The sequence below is a fragment of the Podarcis tiliguerta genome (assembly GCF_965153285.1).
Source record: "Podarcis tiliguerta genome assembly, chromosome: 7".
NCBI classification, from domain to species: Eukaryota; Metazoa; Chordata; class Lepidosauria; order Squamata; family Lacertidae; genus Podarcis; species Podarcis tiliguerta.
Window position 1 is genome coordinate 58487333 of NC_139540.1, and position 16028 is coordinate 58503360.

Sequence of the window (16028 nt, forward strand, 5' to 3'; positions counted from 1 at the left end):
ATAGGAAGAAGACTTAAATTGTGTGAGAGAGAGATGGTCAGAGGCACTAATAAAACGCAGAGAATATCTAGATGAACAGATTAAAAAAATCAGCAATAAACAAGGTTCGTGGATCTTGTGATTTAATTATAAGAACTTTTCATTCCTTTGTATCAAAAAAGAATGTTAGCCTAGTGTATTACTGATTTATTTTTAAAAGTTGTTTGTATTTGAAAGGCTTTTTGTGATGTTCAGCTTGTTATAAAGTGAAAAATTAGAATAATTTGCTCATTACAAAGTGAATCCACCTTTGAGAGCAGAATTCTCATTAGCTTTATTGGATCTAATTTGCATTCATTGGAATCCAAAACCAACCTGTCACTTTGCTACTCTTAAATCATTGGGAAATGTATTATTAACCCGTTGTTTTCTGGATGCCCCTGGAAAAAGTACTTCCACAGTATGTGACCAATATTCCACTCTTCATATCCGATATCACATTATAGATAAAACAGAAGATGACATGGAAAGAGAAGCACGTCTTGTAGAACAGTGGGTAGGGCTAACAGAAGAAAGAAATGCTGTGCTAGTCCCAGCACCAGACAGTGGGATCCCAGGTGCTCCTGCAAATTGGTAGGTTGACTAAAATGCATTATATTTCAGCTTGCTTGCAAAATAACTTTTGAGTGAATATTGTATGCAGTTAACAGGATAGTGAAGATCTGAGGGAAGAATAAGCTGCTAAAGTGCTAAATGTGTGTTCACTTTTTTTTTAAAAAAATTGACCTTTATATTCCACAACATAGAACATTAGTGCCCTTAGTTCAGCTAGAAACATATTACAACTAGAAATAAAACTGCTGGTGAACTGGTTGTTTTATTGCTGGTCTGTGTATCCTGAAGATTTATCTCACCCAGATATGTTTGAATTAAGGGCAGGATATAAATATTAATAAATAGAAAATAAAGGTTTCCGGCGGTGTAATGCACAGTCATGTAATAATGTAGAACCGGGGTTTATATACAAGTTCATTTACAGATTCCATAATATTTCCTGTTGTAGTAATGCTTGTAGTAGGTGTTAACACCTGTACTGGGGTCCTGAAGTAAAAAAGACACTTTCTCCTGTCATTCTATTATGCATTGAAGCAATTAGATTCAGGACTTGCCTCCAGCTCCAAACACTTCATTTCCATAGAACTAGGGACTGTTTAGGAGATATGGTGGAGAAAATATCACCACCCCACCCCTGTGAATTCTTTTCTCTTTTGTGAACCATGGTCTAGGAGCTCTCCTGTTAGGGTCCAAGGATACACTGTAACATTTTGTTGTAGGTTCTCCCTAGTTAATGTCATTTGTTTTTAACGCTTTCAGTTTTCCATTAAAATATCTGTGCATGTGTATGGTTTATTTTATTAACTGGGGTGTTTCTTTACTGTTAGGATCCCACCTTCTGGAATGGAAACACATATACCTGTACTTTTCCTTGATTTGAATGGTAAGTTGCAGCTTATGAAGGGAGTGGAAGTATGAATTCCCTTGAATATGCTTGACGTATTTATACGCTTTCGTATTGCTGGTGTTTTATTGCTGTGTGGGAATCTGAAGTGCTTCAGATCTGGTGGCTTTTAAACAATCCAGTTTTTTTGTTATATTGAATGTATTGAAAGAAGCACAGCTGTTGGGCATTAGAGTTCTTCCATCATGTGTAAAGACACATTCTTAAACATCTTCATCAAAAGTTCCAAAATGATATTTTGCAATGATTTCTATTTGTTGCCATGTACTTGCATTGTGGGGTAACAAATTCCATTAAGCTGATGTATACAAATGTAACATGAGAAGTGTAAGTCTATCCTATCTAAAGCATTGTTTTCCAATTATGCATGATTTCTGTGTAATATGTTTAAGACTGGGACATAGGAAATAAATAAATCTAAAAAAAATGTCTTGTAACTTAATTTTATTTTTTGTTAGCTGATGACCTCAGTGCCAATGAACAGCTTATAGGTCCACATGCATCAGGAGTAAATTCAATACTACCCAAAGAGCATGGAAGTCAATTCTTTTATCTGCCAATCATAAAACACAGCAAAGATGAGGTAAATGTCTAGTGAGCTATTCTGTACAGTAGATGTATGGCTATCATATTTTTACTGTGTGCATTTCATCAATCCATTTTCTTTCTTTTTCAATGCATTTAATGCTACATTATACCTTTGAAACCTTGAATTTACTCTTTTCTACTTGATTTTTGTTGAAGAAGTGTGTATAGTTTATTGTTATTCAGAATAACCTCTTAACAAAGTGATCTTTGATTAGTTCTTAATTCATGTGGGGTTGAAATACTTATATTTTGAAGAATAAACATTTAATATTCTTGAATTGTATAAATGAAGTCCAACTTCTTCTTAAAGTCTCTTTGTAGGTGTTCCCTCCTTCTCATAGATACTTACAGCTATTAACGTAATATTCCACACCCTTTCTCCAAAGCCTTAGAAAATGGTAAATGCACTGACTTTCATGCTAGCGCTAAAAATGTCTTAGTTAATATATCCATAGCTGTCTTCCTGTGTGCTCCACTGACTTACCTTTTTAGTTGTCCCAAAGGGATGGTTGATGGATTTAATTTAATACCTTGGCTTATTATGTCTTTGATACCCTGTGAAACATATATCCATTATTAACCTGAATACATTTCTACCAAAAGTGGGCCAATATTTCCTTGATTCTTCAACATGAATCAGATAGGTTGGGGGATACATTTTTGAAATTCTTACAGGGATATAATGCCATGTACAGTGGAACCTTGGTTCCCAAAAAGCTTGGCTCCCGAACAAATTGGCTCCCAAACGCCAAAGTAAGTGTTCTGGTTTGTGAATGTTTTTTGGAAGCCAAACACCGATTTCAACTGTCGGCATTGTTTCTGGGGCCAAGCAGAAGCCATGCCTTGGTTTGTGAATGTTTTTGAAGTTGAACGGACTTCCAGAATGGATTGAGTTCAGGAACCAAGGTACCACTGTATACAATATATTATAAAAGTTTCTATTGAATCCACACAAAGTAAAATAGTTTTTGGCTCATTATTTCTATATATAATGCCATTCTATACCTGTCATTCTAACAATAATTTCTTTCTCTGAATTTTGTTTTATTAGTTGTTTCTTGTAGATTTTTGATAATAATTCAAAATATGGAAGAAGTCTGCTTATGTTTGTTCCTCTTATAACATGTTTATTGGGCTTCTAGACTGGCAATTTAGCATTTGGTTTGTTTTATGCAAACTGAGCATATTAGAAAACAAGAAGTTGATTCCCTCTTCCTCCATGGCAAAATGTCTTTATACGTGTGAAACCATGCACTAGTGCAACTAATATCGCACATGGTGATAATGGTTAATTTTTGGTGCAAATCAATCATCCAGGCTGGAGCTTATTCAGATTCTTTAGTGATATGTTAAAAATCAGCAATAGAAAAATAAATACAATCTTAGGCAGAATCTCCATTTTATAACTTTTGCTTTTACTGACAATGAAATTAGTAATTTTACCAATCTATACATACTCTGTTTGCTTTCTCCCAATAGGCACAAGCAGTTGGTTTATAATAGATTTGAAATATTGATAAATATATCCTTAGCTATTTTATTCTTGGTTGCTTAATGTGAGAAGGGAAGGGATAGTTCCTTACTCACTTTATTTAAAAAAGCCAACCACCTTCTGCTCCAGCGGTTTTCCCAAACCCATAGTCTTGCCACCATTTAATATTACTTATACCCTTAGCACCCTTAACTTATCAGTAACCTGAGTAACTGTTGATATCAATGTAATACAAAGACTATCAGGTATAGCTATTATATTTGACAAAGAAATCAATATTTATTTATTGCATTATGCGGTTCACAAGTGTATGCAGTTACTTCATACTACCTACTTAAATGGATATGCACTTTGTTAACATGTTGCTTAAATGCAGCTTATTTTACACTATTACTAAACTAAGACAGCTTTGAAGAACCTAATTTAAGATTCTTTTGCCAGATTGTTCTTCTATTTACTCCACCCCAGTTAAGCCTCACCAACTCTATAACTGAGGACCTTTACTGAAGCCTCTCTTTTGACCTGTACTGACCTGTTGGAAACAGGGCTGTTTCAGATGCTCTGCCCTGAAATCTTTCTCTCCTACCTGATACCAGACAGAGTCTGGCATTCCAAACTGCCTCTCACTTCTTCCCCCCTCTTCAGCCTGAGCCAAGCCAATTCAGCTACCCCAGCCTTCCTTTCATGTCCTCTTCTTCCTTAATCTTCTTTGTTCTCTTCTTCTGGCTCCCCACCATGAACACCAAGCACCAACAAATGCTGGCTCCTCTCTGAGCAACATGGACTAATCTTAACTCACCCTAACTGCCATATATTCACTTCTTCTTCCCCCTCTGGTCCAGCCCCAGACAATCACATTGTCTAACTGAATATTCTAAACCTGCAACCACCAATCAAAATGTGGGTACATTTTATCCATCTTTTGCATACTGATAGTTCTGTCTCCAACCCTTCCTTGGCTGTCTGTTAAGCTCCCCCAGTGACAGTTAAACCAACTGCTACCTGATCAGGCGGAGCACTTTCACCATTAAGTACATAACAAAAAAATTGACAGAGGTACTATTCAACTCAGTTTTACTTAGACTCATTGAAACCATGGGACTTTAGTCGTGTTCATTAATTGCTTTTGTTAATGTCGTGTTAATTGTCTAAGCATTTCTGTATTTCAGGAATGTTAAAAGGGTAGGGTAAACATTTAAGCAATTCAGATCAGTTTCCTTTATAATATTCTACCAAATTGTGCCCCTAGGTTTCGGCCACTGCTGCATGGGACCCTTCTGTGCATGATTCAGTGCACTTGAATAGGGTAACACCTCAAAATGAGAGAATCTATTTGATTGTGAAGATTACAGTCCAACTCAGCCACCCTGCTGCAATGGAACTTGTGCTACGTAAAAGAATTGCTGCAAATATTTACAATAAGCAGGTGATGGATGAATTCTGCTTAATGTATCTTCTTTTGACTGTATTTCTTTTTTGTTGACTTAACTGTTGGGATAAAATTTAGAAATAATAAACTAAACCAGGAAGTATTCACATACAATGATGTTTTTTAAAAATAAAAAACCACAGAAATGTTTTATTGATGTTTAGTTTCGTTGCTAAAGTAACATGCAGAGTAACAAAAGGAACATAAACAAAGGAAGGTATACAAAACTTGATAAATGTTTAAATAAAAAGGTTAGCTTATGGTTGTAGTAATTTACATTCCAATTTATGCAATCAAATAAAGGTGTTTTTCATAATGTTGCATGTGTTGATGGAGGGTGAAAACAATGTTCAATTGTTTTTACAAAGTAAAATAATACCATGTTTCTTTTAATTTTTTGCCCTTCCCAGTGAGGTATTGGGTGGGATGAAAAATATTCTAAGGAGGCTGAATTGGGATGCCAGGATGAGAGTTAGCCCCTAGACCATTGCATGTGACATGAACCTGCAAGAAACCATTTTCTTAGCATGCTTAATCACACTATTCATCATATGAATACTTTATTCTTTAATTCCCCCCTAGAGTTTTACGCAGAGTCTCAAACGAAGAATATCTTTGAAGAATATATGGTATGCTTGTGGTGTGGCCTATGAAATAGTTTCAAATATACCAAAGGTAAATTCTACTGTACTTTTTCAAGAAGTTAGAATAAATGAAAAAATCAAAGTAAAAGAAATTCCTGTAAACTGCATCCTCAAAGTTCTGTTTTAGGCATTCTGAAGTGGCATCGGTATAAAGACTGCATAATGTTGCATTCTGTTTGTGTCCCAGTTTTAAACAGATTAAATTAAACAGTTTAATTTTTAGGCCACAGAAGAAATTGAAGATCGGGAGACACTGGCTCTGATGGCAGCCAGAAATGAAAATGAGGGTGCATCTGATGGTGAAACTTACATTGAGAAGTATACTCGTGGAGTGTTGCAGGTAGAAAACATTTTGAGTCTTGAACGATTAAGACAGGTGAGTAGAAAAAAGCTTCAGGCCAAATTAGTTTAGTTATTGTAAAACAATTGCCGCAAGAGATGTCTCATATTTCCATTTTCTTTACCGTTACTATCAGAATGCTGACAAACGTTTAATGTGATCTTGCTCTTCGGATGCCATTTTGATATAATGTTCCATTCTTGATCTGTCTTCAGAGACATCAAACCTGATTAAAGTAAAAATTATTTTTCTGTATTAATAAATATACCTTTATATATACTTTTTGAAGTGAGTTTTAATTGCCTAGATCTCTGTGTGAAACCGGATTTCAATTTACTCATTCTATCTTAACGCAGGCAGTCACAGTCAAAGAAGCTGTTTCTACTAAGACTCGACACATGCAGCGGAGTGTCAGTACACCAAACGTCCACAATGTAAGATAATTTTTCAAGGTGAAAGACTCACATATTACTAAAAATGTTAAGTTTGAAGACAAAACGTATTCATTTTGACCCTGGAGAAAATGAGATTAATCAGTAGAATAAATTGTCAAAGGACATATTCTACATATTCCAGTAGGTATTTGTCAGGGATAATTGTCAGGGATAATTTAGGTTTAATGCTCCTTTCCTACATGCAAGTATAACCCTCCTTTCCTTTAAATGCAGGATATACAGTACATGAGTGTTCATGAAGTTCTATTGCCATGTTTGTCAGTCTTTTGTTTATTTCAAATGCAGTCTAGGCTTAGCAGTGGGTGAGGAGACTGTGGTTCTCATGTGAAGGCCACCCTGCTGCTAAGCAGGCTGATAGCATTCATTGGGCTCATATTTATTTATTGTTGTGTTTTAGGTATCCTGTAGTCGATTAGATATTTCTGGCTGTGATGAAGATAAGGTATGAATATTAAGAAAAGTGAACAGATGTGGTGGCACCTTTTTGAAAATGTAGTCAAATAGACTTGCCTTTTCCTTCCTATTTGATACAAGAAATCCTTAACTTTAGTCTTCAGTAATAATGATAGGTTGTTTAGAACAGGAATGTATAATTTGATGCATTACTGACTTGAGAAAATTAAGTTGAGCTGATCTCAGGGTGCTTCACAAAATAAATTATTAAAGACTGTCAGTTATTTCTCTGGTGCAGGGGCATGCGGGGTGCAATAAATTTCTCAGGGTAGTTATTATTGAATCAGTTACCAAAAAAGTCCTAGGAATCTTCCTGTGAGATAGGAGAGATTACAGGATATTTTTGTAATAGATTTTAACAAAATAAGACTCTACTCCTAGACACACCATGGAGCAAGTACCACTGAATGCATTGGGGATATACTTCTGAATAAAATGCACAGGATTGAGTTGCATAAAATAGATTTGAAAAGGTTTGGTACTAATAAAAAACATGTATGTGTGAAAGAACATTGACTATTTTGAAAGGATCTGAACTCTTTTCTTGTATCTTGAAAATGAACATTTTCCTGTTTCTTTTCTTGGTTGTTTATGACTTTAGGGTTGGTCAGAAGGTCATCTAGATGTATTAGATTGTTCTTCCAGTTACCAAGATGTATCATGTTATGGTACTTTACCCAGAGATTCTCCTCGCAGAAGTAAAGATGCTGGTGGTAAGATTTTTATTGTGTTTAGTTTTAATTCGGTCAATATAGGAAATTATTAATACACACACACACACACATATATATATAATCAGTGATGCAAAGGGTATTTCCCTCTGTTCTACTGTCTTTAAATTCTTGTGGTAAATGTGTATGTATAAAGCAGCATTCAGTCCTAACCGATACAGTGTTTTAATCTGCTAGCAAAGGCTATTTCTCCCATGATGATGAAGGTTAGCTTGTGGTGCTTTGGTGCTGCAAGGGCCGAAAACAACTATCCCAGCACCCTTTAAGAAGGTTCTGAAGTAAAAATGGGATGTGCCTCTCCAGGCCAAGCGCTTAGGATCATATACCAATACGCTTTATCTCCTAGGACAAGCATTATTATATTATATAGTAGAATAAATGCACATAGTGCTTTATGTAGTGATATGAGCAGTGATATGTTTAGAGAAGCTTTTAATGTACGTGCATTACGATATTTTAATATTTTGTTAGAAGCTGCCCAGAGTGGCTGGGGAAGCCCAACCAGATAGGCGGGGTATTAAAAATTATTATTATTATTATTATTATAAGACAGTTTCTCCCCTGAGGAGTTTACAAAAGCAGAGGAAAGAGAAGTAGGAAAAGAAAATGTGCATATGCATATTCATGACAGCATAAAGGAAGAGGAGGGAGATTTAGTGATAAGAAGGAAAGAAAAAAAATATATTGGAAGCTGCCCAGAGTGGCTGGGGGAATCAAGTCAGATGGTCAGGGTACAATTATTATTATTACTAATATTACTGTTGCTATTATTATAAAGAATAACTGCTTAGGGAACAAGTGATTAAAATTTGGTTTTTGTACTAATGTTGTAGCTTTGTGACTTACTTTGTTTTAAACTGCCAAATTACATATCAGTTGTCACCTTATGCTGACAGGTACATTATCATTCTCTCTTGGGTTATATTAACCAGCAGCTACACTGAAATTCTAGTGATGCTACGAGTCATATGTAAATAATTACCATTATGTACTTCTACGAAGGGACGTGGGTGGTGCTGTGGGTTAAACCACAGAGCCTAGGACGGTTCAAATCCCCGCGATGGGGTGAGCTCCCGTTGCTCGGTCCCAGCTCCTGCCAACCTAGCAGTTCGAAAGGACGTCAAAGTTCAAGTAGATAAATAGGTACCACTCTGGCAGGAAGGTAAATGGCGTTTCCGTGTGCTGCTCTGGTTCGCCAGAAGCGGCTTTGTCATGCTGGCCACATGACCCGGAAGCTGTACGCCGGCTCCCTCGGCCAGTAAAGCGAGATGAGCGCCACAACCCCAGAGTCGGTCACGACTGGACCAAATGGTCAGGGGTCCCTTTACCTTTACCTTACATCTACGAAAGAATGACAGACTTTTCCTTTTGAGACATCCACAGCTCATATATAGTTCTCTTTGAAGTATGTTATGAATTGCAGACAAGCTTTTTGCTAAACTTCGTTTAAGCAAAACCTTCTTGATGCAAAAGGAGGGAGTTGTAGGTGATAAAGTATGTTTACTTTACAAATAGCAGAGAGCATGCTTTGAGACATGCTGGACTGGTTTGCATATAGCTTGAGCAAACCTCTCAAACAGTGTGAGAGATGGCACTGTGGCTACAGGAGGAGGGGAAATCAGCAAAAGTTGCCATGCCCCCACCCCGTCACTTAATTAAAAGCCGTTTTCCATGGTGATAAAGTCTGGATCCAACCCTCTCTGTTACTCCACTGTTATTTCCTTGTACAAACAACATTTACCATGAATGGTAAGCAGGGAAATGAACATATTTCATAACATGGCACAAATGAGGATCTAATATGCTCATCATCATGGTTATTTCCTGTGGTGCTTTATATCACTTTCTTTTTCATTTTTTACTTATTTTTGCAGTTGATGTTAGAATAACTAACCTATTTGTGTGTGTGTTTATTTTCATTATCCAAGGTTATGTATCAGAGAATCCTCATGCATCAACCGTCAGCCCATTTAAAGCATTTTCTCCACAGCCACCCAAGTTTTTCAAACCTTTAATGCCAGTAAAAGAAGAACATAAAAAGATCTCCTTTGAAAGTCGGCCTCTACTTAGTAAAGAGGTAGGTAGTTAAGAGCTATTATACTTTCTTAATCTTGATTAATTTATGTGCAAGTAGCTATTGTCTTTGCCAGTAAATAACTTGCAGCTTGCATTTGTGATACGGAGAATTTGGAATCCTACATTAAAATTCAGCAATTCCTTTTCTCTGTACTGGAATGATAATCCTATTTCAGTTTTGTCTCCTTTTGTTCAGCATGGAGTGTGTTTCTGCTTAATCATTGTCTGTGTAAAACAGCTGTCCTGAATTGTCAATTTCTTTCATTAGGCTATAGCACCATTTTAGGAAACGGTGTCATGTTTTCCACAACTGAAGACAAATGTGGTGTTGCATGGATTTCTGTAATTAAGCTATTTAACCTCCTTGCCTGAGTTGTTTTAAAAACGTGTCCTCCTGTCTTACTAACATGCATGGGTTTGTAAATACCTTATTTGTGTGATGTTTTGTGTGTCTTAACCTTTGCAGAGCATGCCATCATCTCAGGTACATAGCACTGGTTGTGTTGTGCCCTCAGGAAGTAATGCCAGTAGCATGCCGGTAGAACACAATAGCATACATGAGGAAAATATTGTAAGTTTTGCATTGGTTTCTGTCATAATGCCTGGTGGTGGTTTAAGGCCCTCTCATGGGATGTAATTTTTGCTATACTGTAATAGTGAAGAAAACAAGATGTGCATACAATGTGCATGTTGGCTTTTAAATATGTGGCAAAATGCATAATTTGTTACAATTATTTTAAATTGATCATTCATATATTTTGAAATGATCATTCATATATAAGTTTTCAAGGGAAAAGGTAGAACTTTGTAGGGCTTATTCACTGGTAAATTCAGAATGTCAGCATTCATGAACTTTCCAGTACTTCCACATGTTTAATTTGTAGATTGGTTTAGACTGGAAAATGTAAATGTTGAAGTGTACAGCAAAGCAGACTTGCCATTCATTTTCATATATTTGAAATGTCCACCTTTCTTGGCTTCCTCACATAGACCATCAACTTTATAAAATAAAGTGTTGCATACCTAGCGTTGACACTGAAGTGGATATACTGCAGTCTTGGGTTTAGGCCTGGTTTGGGGACTGAATAAACTTTGGTTGCACTGATGGATGACCTTTACTAAGAGGTAGATGGAACTGGGACCCTGTTACTCATGGTATCCACGATAAACTGTGTGGAGTGGGTAGTAGAGGCACTGTATTACAGTGGTTCCACACCTACCTGCATAGCTGAGTCCAGAGAATAACATTGGGGGAGTGTTCTTTATCCCCTGGGGTTCTGACATCTATATGAAGTGGTTGGGTGTGGTCGTTAGGAGTTTTGGAGCAGTACACTGATGATATGCAGCTCTATTTATCCATAACATCTGAATCTGGAGAGATTGTGCAAGCCCTGGACCAGAGACTGGATGCAGGCTAATAAATTGTGTTGACATTTTGTGAAGATTTGAAAGTTGAAAGAGTTGAATAGGTGGTTCTCGTTTCCAAATGATAAGCCAGTTGCCTCTTCTGATTGGGGTTATGCTCCCTCTAAACATCAAGAGGTGCTCTAGGATACATCTTTGTCATTGAAGGCTAAAACATTTGCACTGGCTGCCTATATGCTAGCAGCCCAGGTTCAAAGCCCTTGTGATGATATGAAAGCTGTGAACAGGTTGGATCCAAGATAATTTAACTACGTTGGTAGTTAATCCTCACGACCATCACAAAAGGCATTTTTATACCACTCATAGTCAAAGTGCTTGCTTATTCTGATGCTACCTGACAGCAATTTATGGCCAATCTTGGCACGAACAGTTGTAAATGAATTATTGCCCTTATAAATGGTGCCGTGTTATTTTATATCTCTCTTTCTTTCTGGGGTTTTTGATTTCAAGTTTGCCTGATGAGGGTACACGGATGGCACTGTAGTCTAAACCACTGAGCCTCTTGGGCTTGCCGATGAGAAGGTTGGCAGTTTGAATCCCCACAACGGGGTGAGCTCCCGTTGCTCAGTCCCATCTCCTGCCAACCTAGCAGTTCGAAAGCGCACACAAAAAAGTGCAAGTAGATAAATAGGTACCGCTCCGGCGGGAAGGTAACAGCGTTTCCGTGCGCTGCTCTAGTTTGCCAGAAGCGGCTTAGTCATACTGGTCACATGACATGGAAGCTGTCTGCGGACAAATGCCAGCTCCCTTGGCCCATAGAGCGAGATGAGTGCTGCAACCCCAGAGTCGTCTGTGACTGGACTTAACTGTCAGGGGTCCTTTACCTTTACCTTTTTCCTGATGAGAGAGTTGTAGCATAGCCTTCTCAAAATGTAATCATATTTAATTAACAAACGTTCTGTCGTTATTCCAGTTTCACCACTACCTTGGAGCTAGATGGCTATAGGTGTCAGTGCAGTGGACCTAGGTCCCAGATTTGTCTGAGCAGATACATGGAGCTGCCACTATCCTTTTATGTTATGCTTTGTTTGTAGACAGCTAAGTGAACTTGATTATGGTATCTATAAACAGCAATACATTCTGGTTTACTGCACAGCATAATTCATTTCTATACAAAGAATGTACAGAGAAAGCATTGAGAGGATTTTGCACGTCACTAGTGGAAGATTATATTTAAAATTATCTAAGTTTCTTTTGGTATAAAAACATCAGTTACATTCACTGTTAAAATTACAATTATTTTCATATGTCAACAAACAGTTTTCTTCAACGTATAGAAACCACATAGACTGCAGAGTAGTTACTTATTGTCGTGTTCACCTGATACTGCCCAAACCTAATTTTCCCCTGGCTTTTATGTTTTCTCTGAAAGGATCCTTCAGTGTAGAAAAAGGTTGCAAGGACATTGACTGGACATAGTGTGCTGACTGTTGATTACTGAGCTAGTGGAGGATAAGCAAGAAGATTCTGAAATGATTAGACCATGTTGGACTAGTTAAAAATGTCTAATGAATGGTGAGCCCTATCTTACAAATTACTCAATCTATGTCATAGAAATCAATTTTTAGTGGGTAAAACTTCATTCAAGTTCTAACCAGTATACCTGAAACGACTTTTCAGTATTGGCACTGTTCCACAAATTGGATCATATCATTATATTCAGACTTTATGTCCTGCCCATGTAGTGCTAAAAATGTTGCTGTGCAACTTTAGATGGATATATCAGTGAGAACAACTTAATGTCTCACCAGAGTGGTGCATGCTCTAGTTATATCTCGCTTGGACTACTGCAGTGCGCTCTGTGTGGGGCTACCTTTGAAGGTGACTCGGAAACCACAACTAATCCAGAATGCAGCAGCTAGACTGGTGACTGGGAGCGGCCGCTGAGACCACATACCATTGGTCTTGAAAGACCTACATTGGCTCCCAGTACGTTTCCAAGTGCAATTCAGAGTGTTGGTGCTGACCTTTAAAGCCCTAAATGGCCTCGGTCCAGTATACCTGAAGGAGTGTCTCCACCCCCATCGTTGTGCCTGGACACTGAGGTCCAGTGCTGAGGGCCTTCTGGCGGTTCCCTTGCTGCGAGAAGCCAAGTTACAGTTAACCAGGCAGAGGGCTTTCTTGGTAGTGGCACGCACCCTGTGGAACGCCCTCCCACCACATGTCAAAGAGAAAAACAACTACTAGACTTTTAGAAGACATTTGAAGGCAGCCCTATTTAGGGAAGCTTTTAATGTTTAATAGACTATTGTATTTTAATATTTTGCTGGAAGCCGCTCAGAGTGGCTGGGGAAACCCAGCCAGATGGGCGGGGTATAAATAATAAATTATAATTTTATAATTATTATTACTATGTGAATTATGCTAAAACAAGTATTTTTGCCTTTCGAAAATATATCTCTCACCATAAATGGCCACTTGATAGTGAAGCCATTGAATAAATCTTTACTGTTAACTATTTGGGACCACTGTCTCAGAAACAAGTAATTGGACATGCCATTTAATCTCTACTAAGCATAAAGCTTTGAGAGCACTGCATGCTGTTTTTGGTTATGCAGAAGTCCCCTCCCAGCTGTTTTACTGAACTGAGATTTGGAAATTAACAGAAATGGAACATCTAGAAATTTCACAGAAAGAATTTCTAAGATCTACACTTAGAACACTACATGGTACTCCAGTAGTTTGTATTACTGCAGAAGTTGGGTTAATGACCACAAAGTTCCTCACTCTCATGCTGTTTGTATATTATTACAAGTAGTTTAGAATAAATTGTGATACACTATTGCAAAAATTATTCTTGGCGCAAAGCAGACGCAAATGCAACAACAGTTGACTAGCTCACTGTGTGTGAATAATGTCACATCAACCCCTATGATACCATGACCACCCCCCTCCAATTATCAAAACTAAATTAAGGGTGTATTTCTATAATAAAGTTAGCAAAACACCCCACTCTTCTATTTTTTTATATCTTTGATTATATATAACATGCTTTTGAAGGTTATTTTCTATGATTTCACACATTTTGTCCTGTATGTGGTTGATTCCAAATCATGCATACTGTCTTGAGAAATTATATCAGAAGTATCCTTTCAGAGCAATTGCTGTTTGTGAAATGCAGCTTGTTGAGGTTTCTCAATATGTACTTCATTTTGTTATTTATACTAAACACAAGAGGAAATTCCTATAACCATTTTCAGATAGCCTGGCCAGTTCTGATGATTTAGCTGGAAAAAACCCCATCAACAACTGATAGAATTAGGTTACACTTAAGAGCTGCTAGAGTTACACAGAAATGGACAACATAATTTACTGAAACAAATTCTGCAAACTGAAAATGTGTGATATATGTAAAGATTTGGGCTTTGATCCTAACATCAATTCCATGGATGGAATGGAGTTCCTTTTCACAAAGTGGGTTTTTTCTAAGCCCCCTGAAAATTGTCCCTGAGGCTTAGGGGATTCTCCCAATCAGCATAGCATATGAAACAGGGGACTGCAGTAGGAAGCGGGTGGCATGACCATTTGGTTAAATGGAAGTGCCTTCTGCTTGTACACTATACCTTTTGGATGCAAATTCTAGAGTGCCTCTATATAGGTTGCTTGTTTTTACTTTGGGTGTATTTTTATAGGATCACAACCTTCTGTCTACTTGCAATGAGGATGAAGTCTTGCATAACCTACTTTGATTAAAGAACAAATATTTGATTAGTATATATTATTTGCAATACAGAAATCTTAGGAAGCTTTATTTAATCCCATTATACTCTCACAAAAATCCTGGCTAGCACACAGGTGTGTAGTGCTTATCAGCAATAAGAATTTTCAGCTCATCTGCATTACCATTACGAACTAGTTGGCTAGTCTAGGTCAGGCTTCCTCAATCTCGGCCCTCCAGATGTTTTGAGACTACAATTCCCATCATCCCTGTCCTGCTAGCTAGGGATCATGGGAGTTGTAGGCCAAAAACATCTGGAGGGCCGAGGTTGAGGAAGCCTGGTCTAGATACTCATAATTTTAAAGTGTAGAAGAAGCTTTGCAATGAGCAGGTAGGTGAGAGAAAAGTATATCCTAGGAAATTCAAACAAAGGTAACACATAGAGTGGTATTAAACTAAGTAATTGCATGAGCAGAATGATTTCCATTTGCATAACGGAACTCTGAAATCTCCAAAGGATTGGGGAAACTCATAGAACATATTTAGGTGGGGGTGGAAAGGGTGGGGGAATTCCTTGCACTAATGGAACCAGTGACTTAGCACTACTTTGAATTCCACCCATAGATAGATAGCAATTTTAGCTAGATAATAGAAATTGTATACACAAATATTATAAAAGTTACATGCATTACTCAAAGTAGTACAGAAAGAGCAGAAGCATTCCACTGCATACTTGAATGGGCAGGACATCATCTGTTAATGAGAGCTGATTACTTGTTCTGCATTGCTAGAAAACTAAAAAACTAGAGCGACTATATATGCTGCTGCTTTAAATAACACATAACTTCAGCAGTATCCAATCCAGATAACTCTATTGTACTAGCTATTGGCCATGACAAATACTTCAGCAGTATAGACTTTGGACTCATTTCATTGCTTTAAAAGCAAAGCAATGCAGACCAATAGTTCCATGGAAAGACGCATGTTTTTCCTAGTGCCTGGTAGATTTCTCATAAGCTCCACTGTTTCAACTATGCCAGTATTACCTATTGCTTAACACCTTGTCTATGAACACATAGTCCAGGACTAGTTTAATAGACTACTCCTATACTACCTTCCCTTCTTGTATCAAAGATTTAAAATCCAGATGCATCTTATGATAAATGCAGAAAGATGTTTGGTTCTAAATATTGTGTATATGGCAGTATGGTGATTAGGATGTAAAACCGGGGTGTGCAG

The 16028-nt window shown here is 37.5% G+C and overlaps 1 protein-coding gene across 5 annotated transcripts in view; it reads left to right on the top strand.

The window, feature by feature from the left end:
• Window positions 1-16028, top strand: part of KIF13A (kinesin family member 13A) — a 69108-nt gene that overhangs the window by 47620 nt on the left and 5460 nt on the right. For 3 of the 5 annotated variants that reach the window (XM_083449260.1, XM_083449261.1, XM_083449262.1), the window contains 11 exons: window positions 5-104; window positions 486-612; window positions 1422-1477; window positions 1957-2081; window positions 4828-5004; window positions 5590-5682; window positions 5875-6027; window positions 6348-6425; window positions 6844-6888; window positions 7501-7612; window positions 9559-9707. In XM_083449260.1, coding sequence (XP_083305386.1) covers window positions 5-104; window positions 486-612; window positions 1422-1477; window positions 1957-2081; window positions 4828-5004; window positions 5590-5682; window positions 5875-6027; window positions 6348-6425; window positions 6844-6888; window positions 7501-7612; window positions 9559-9707 — 1215 coding nt within the window. Of the gene's footprint in view, window positions 1-4; window positions 105-485; window positions 613-1421; window positions 1478-1956; window positions 2082-4827; window positions 5005-5589; window positions 5683-5874; window positions 6028-6347; window positions 6426-6843; window positions 6889-7500; window positions 7613-9558; window positions 9708-10172; window positions 10278-16028 lie in introns of all 5 variants that reach the window. The other 2 variants (XM_083449258.1, XM_083449259.1) reach the window with 1 other exon arrangement.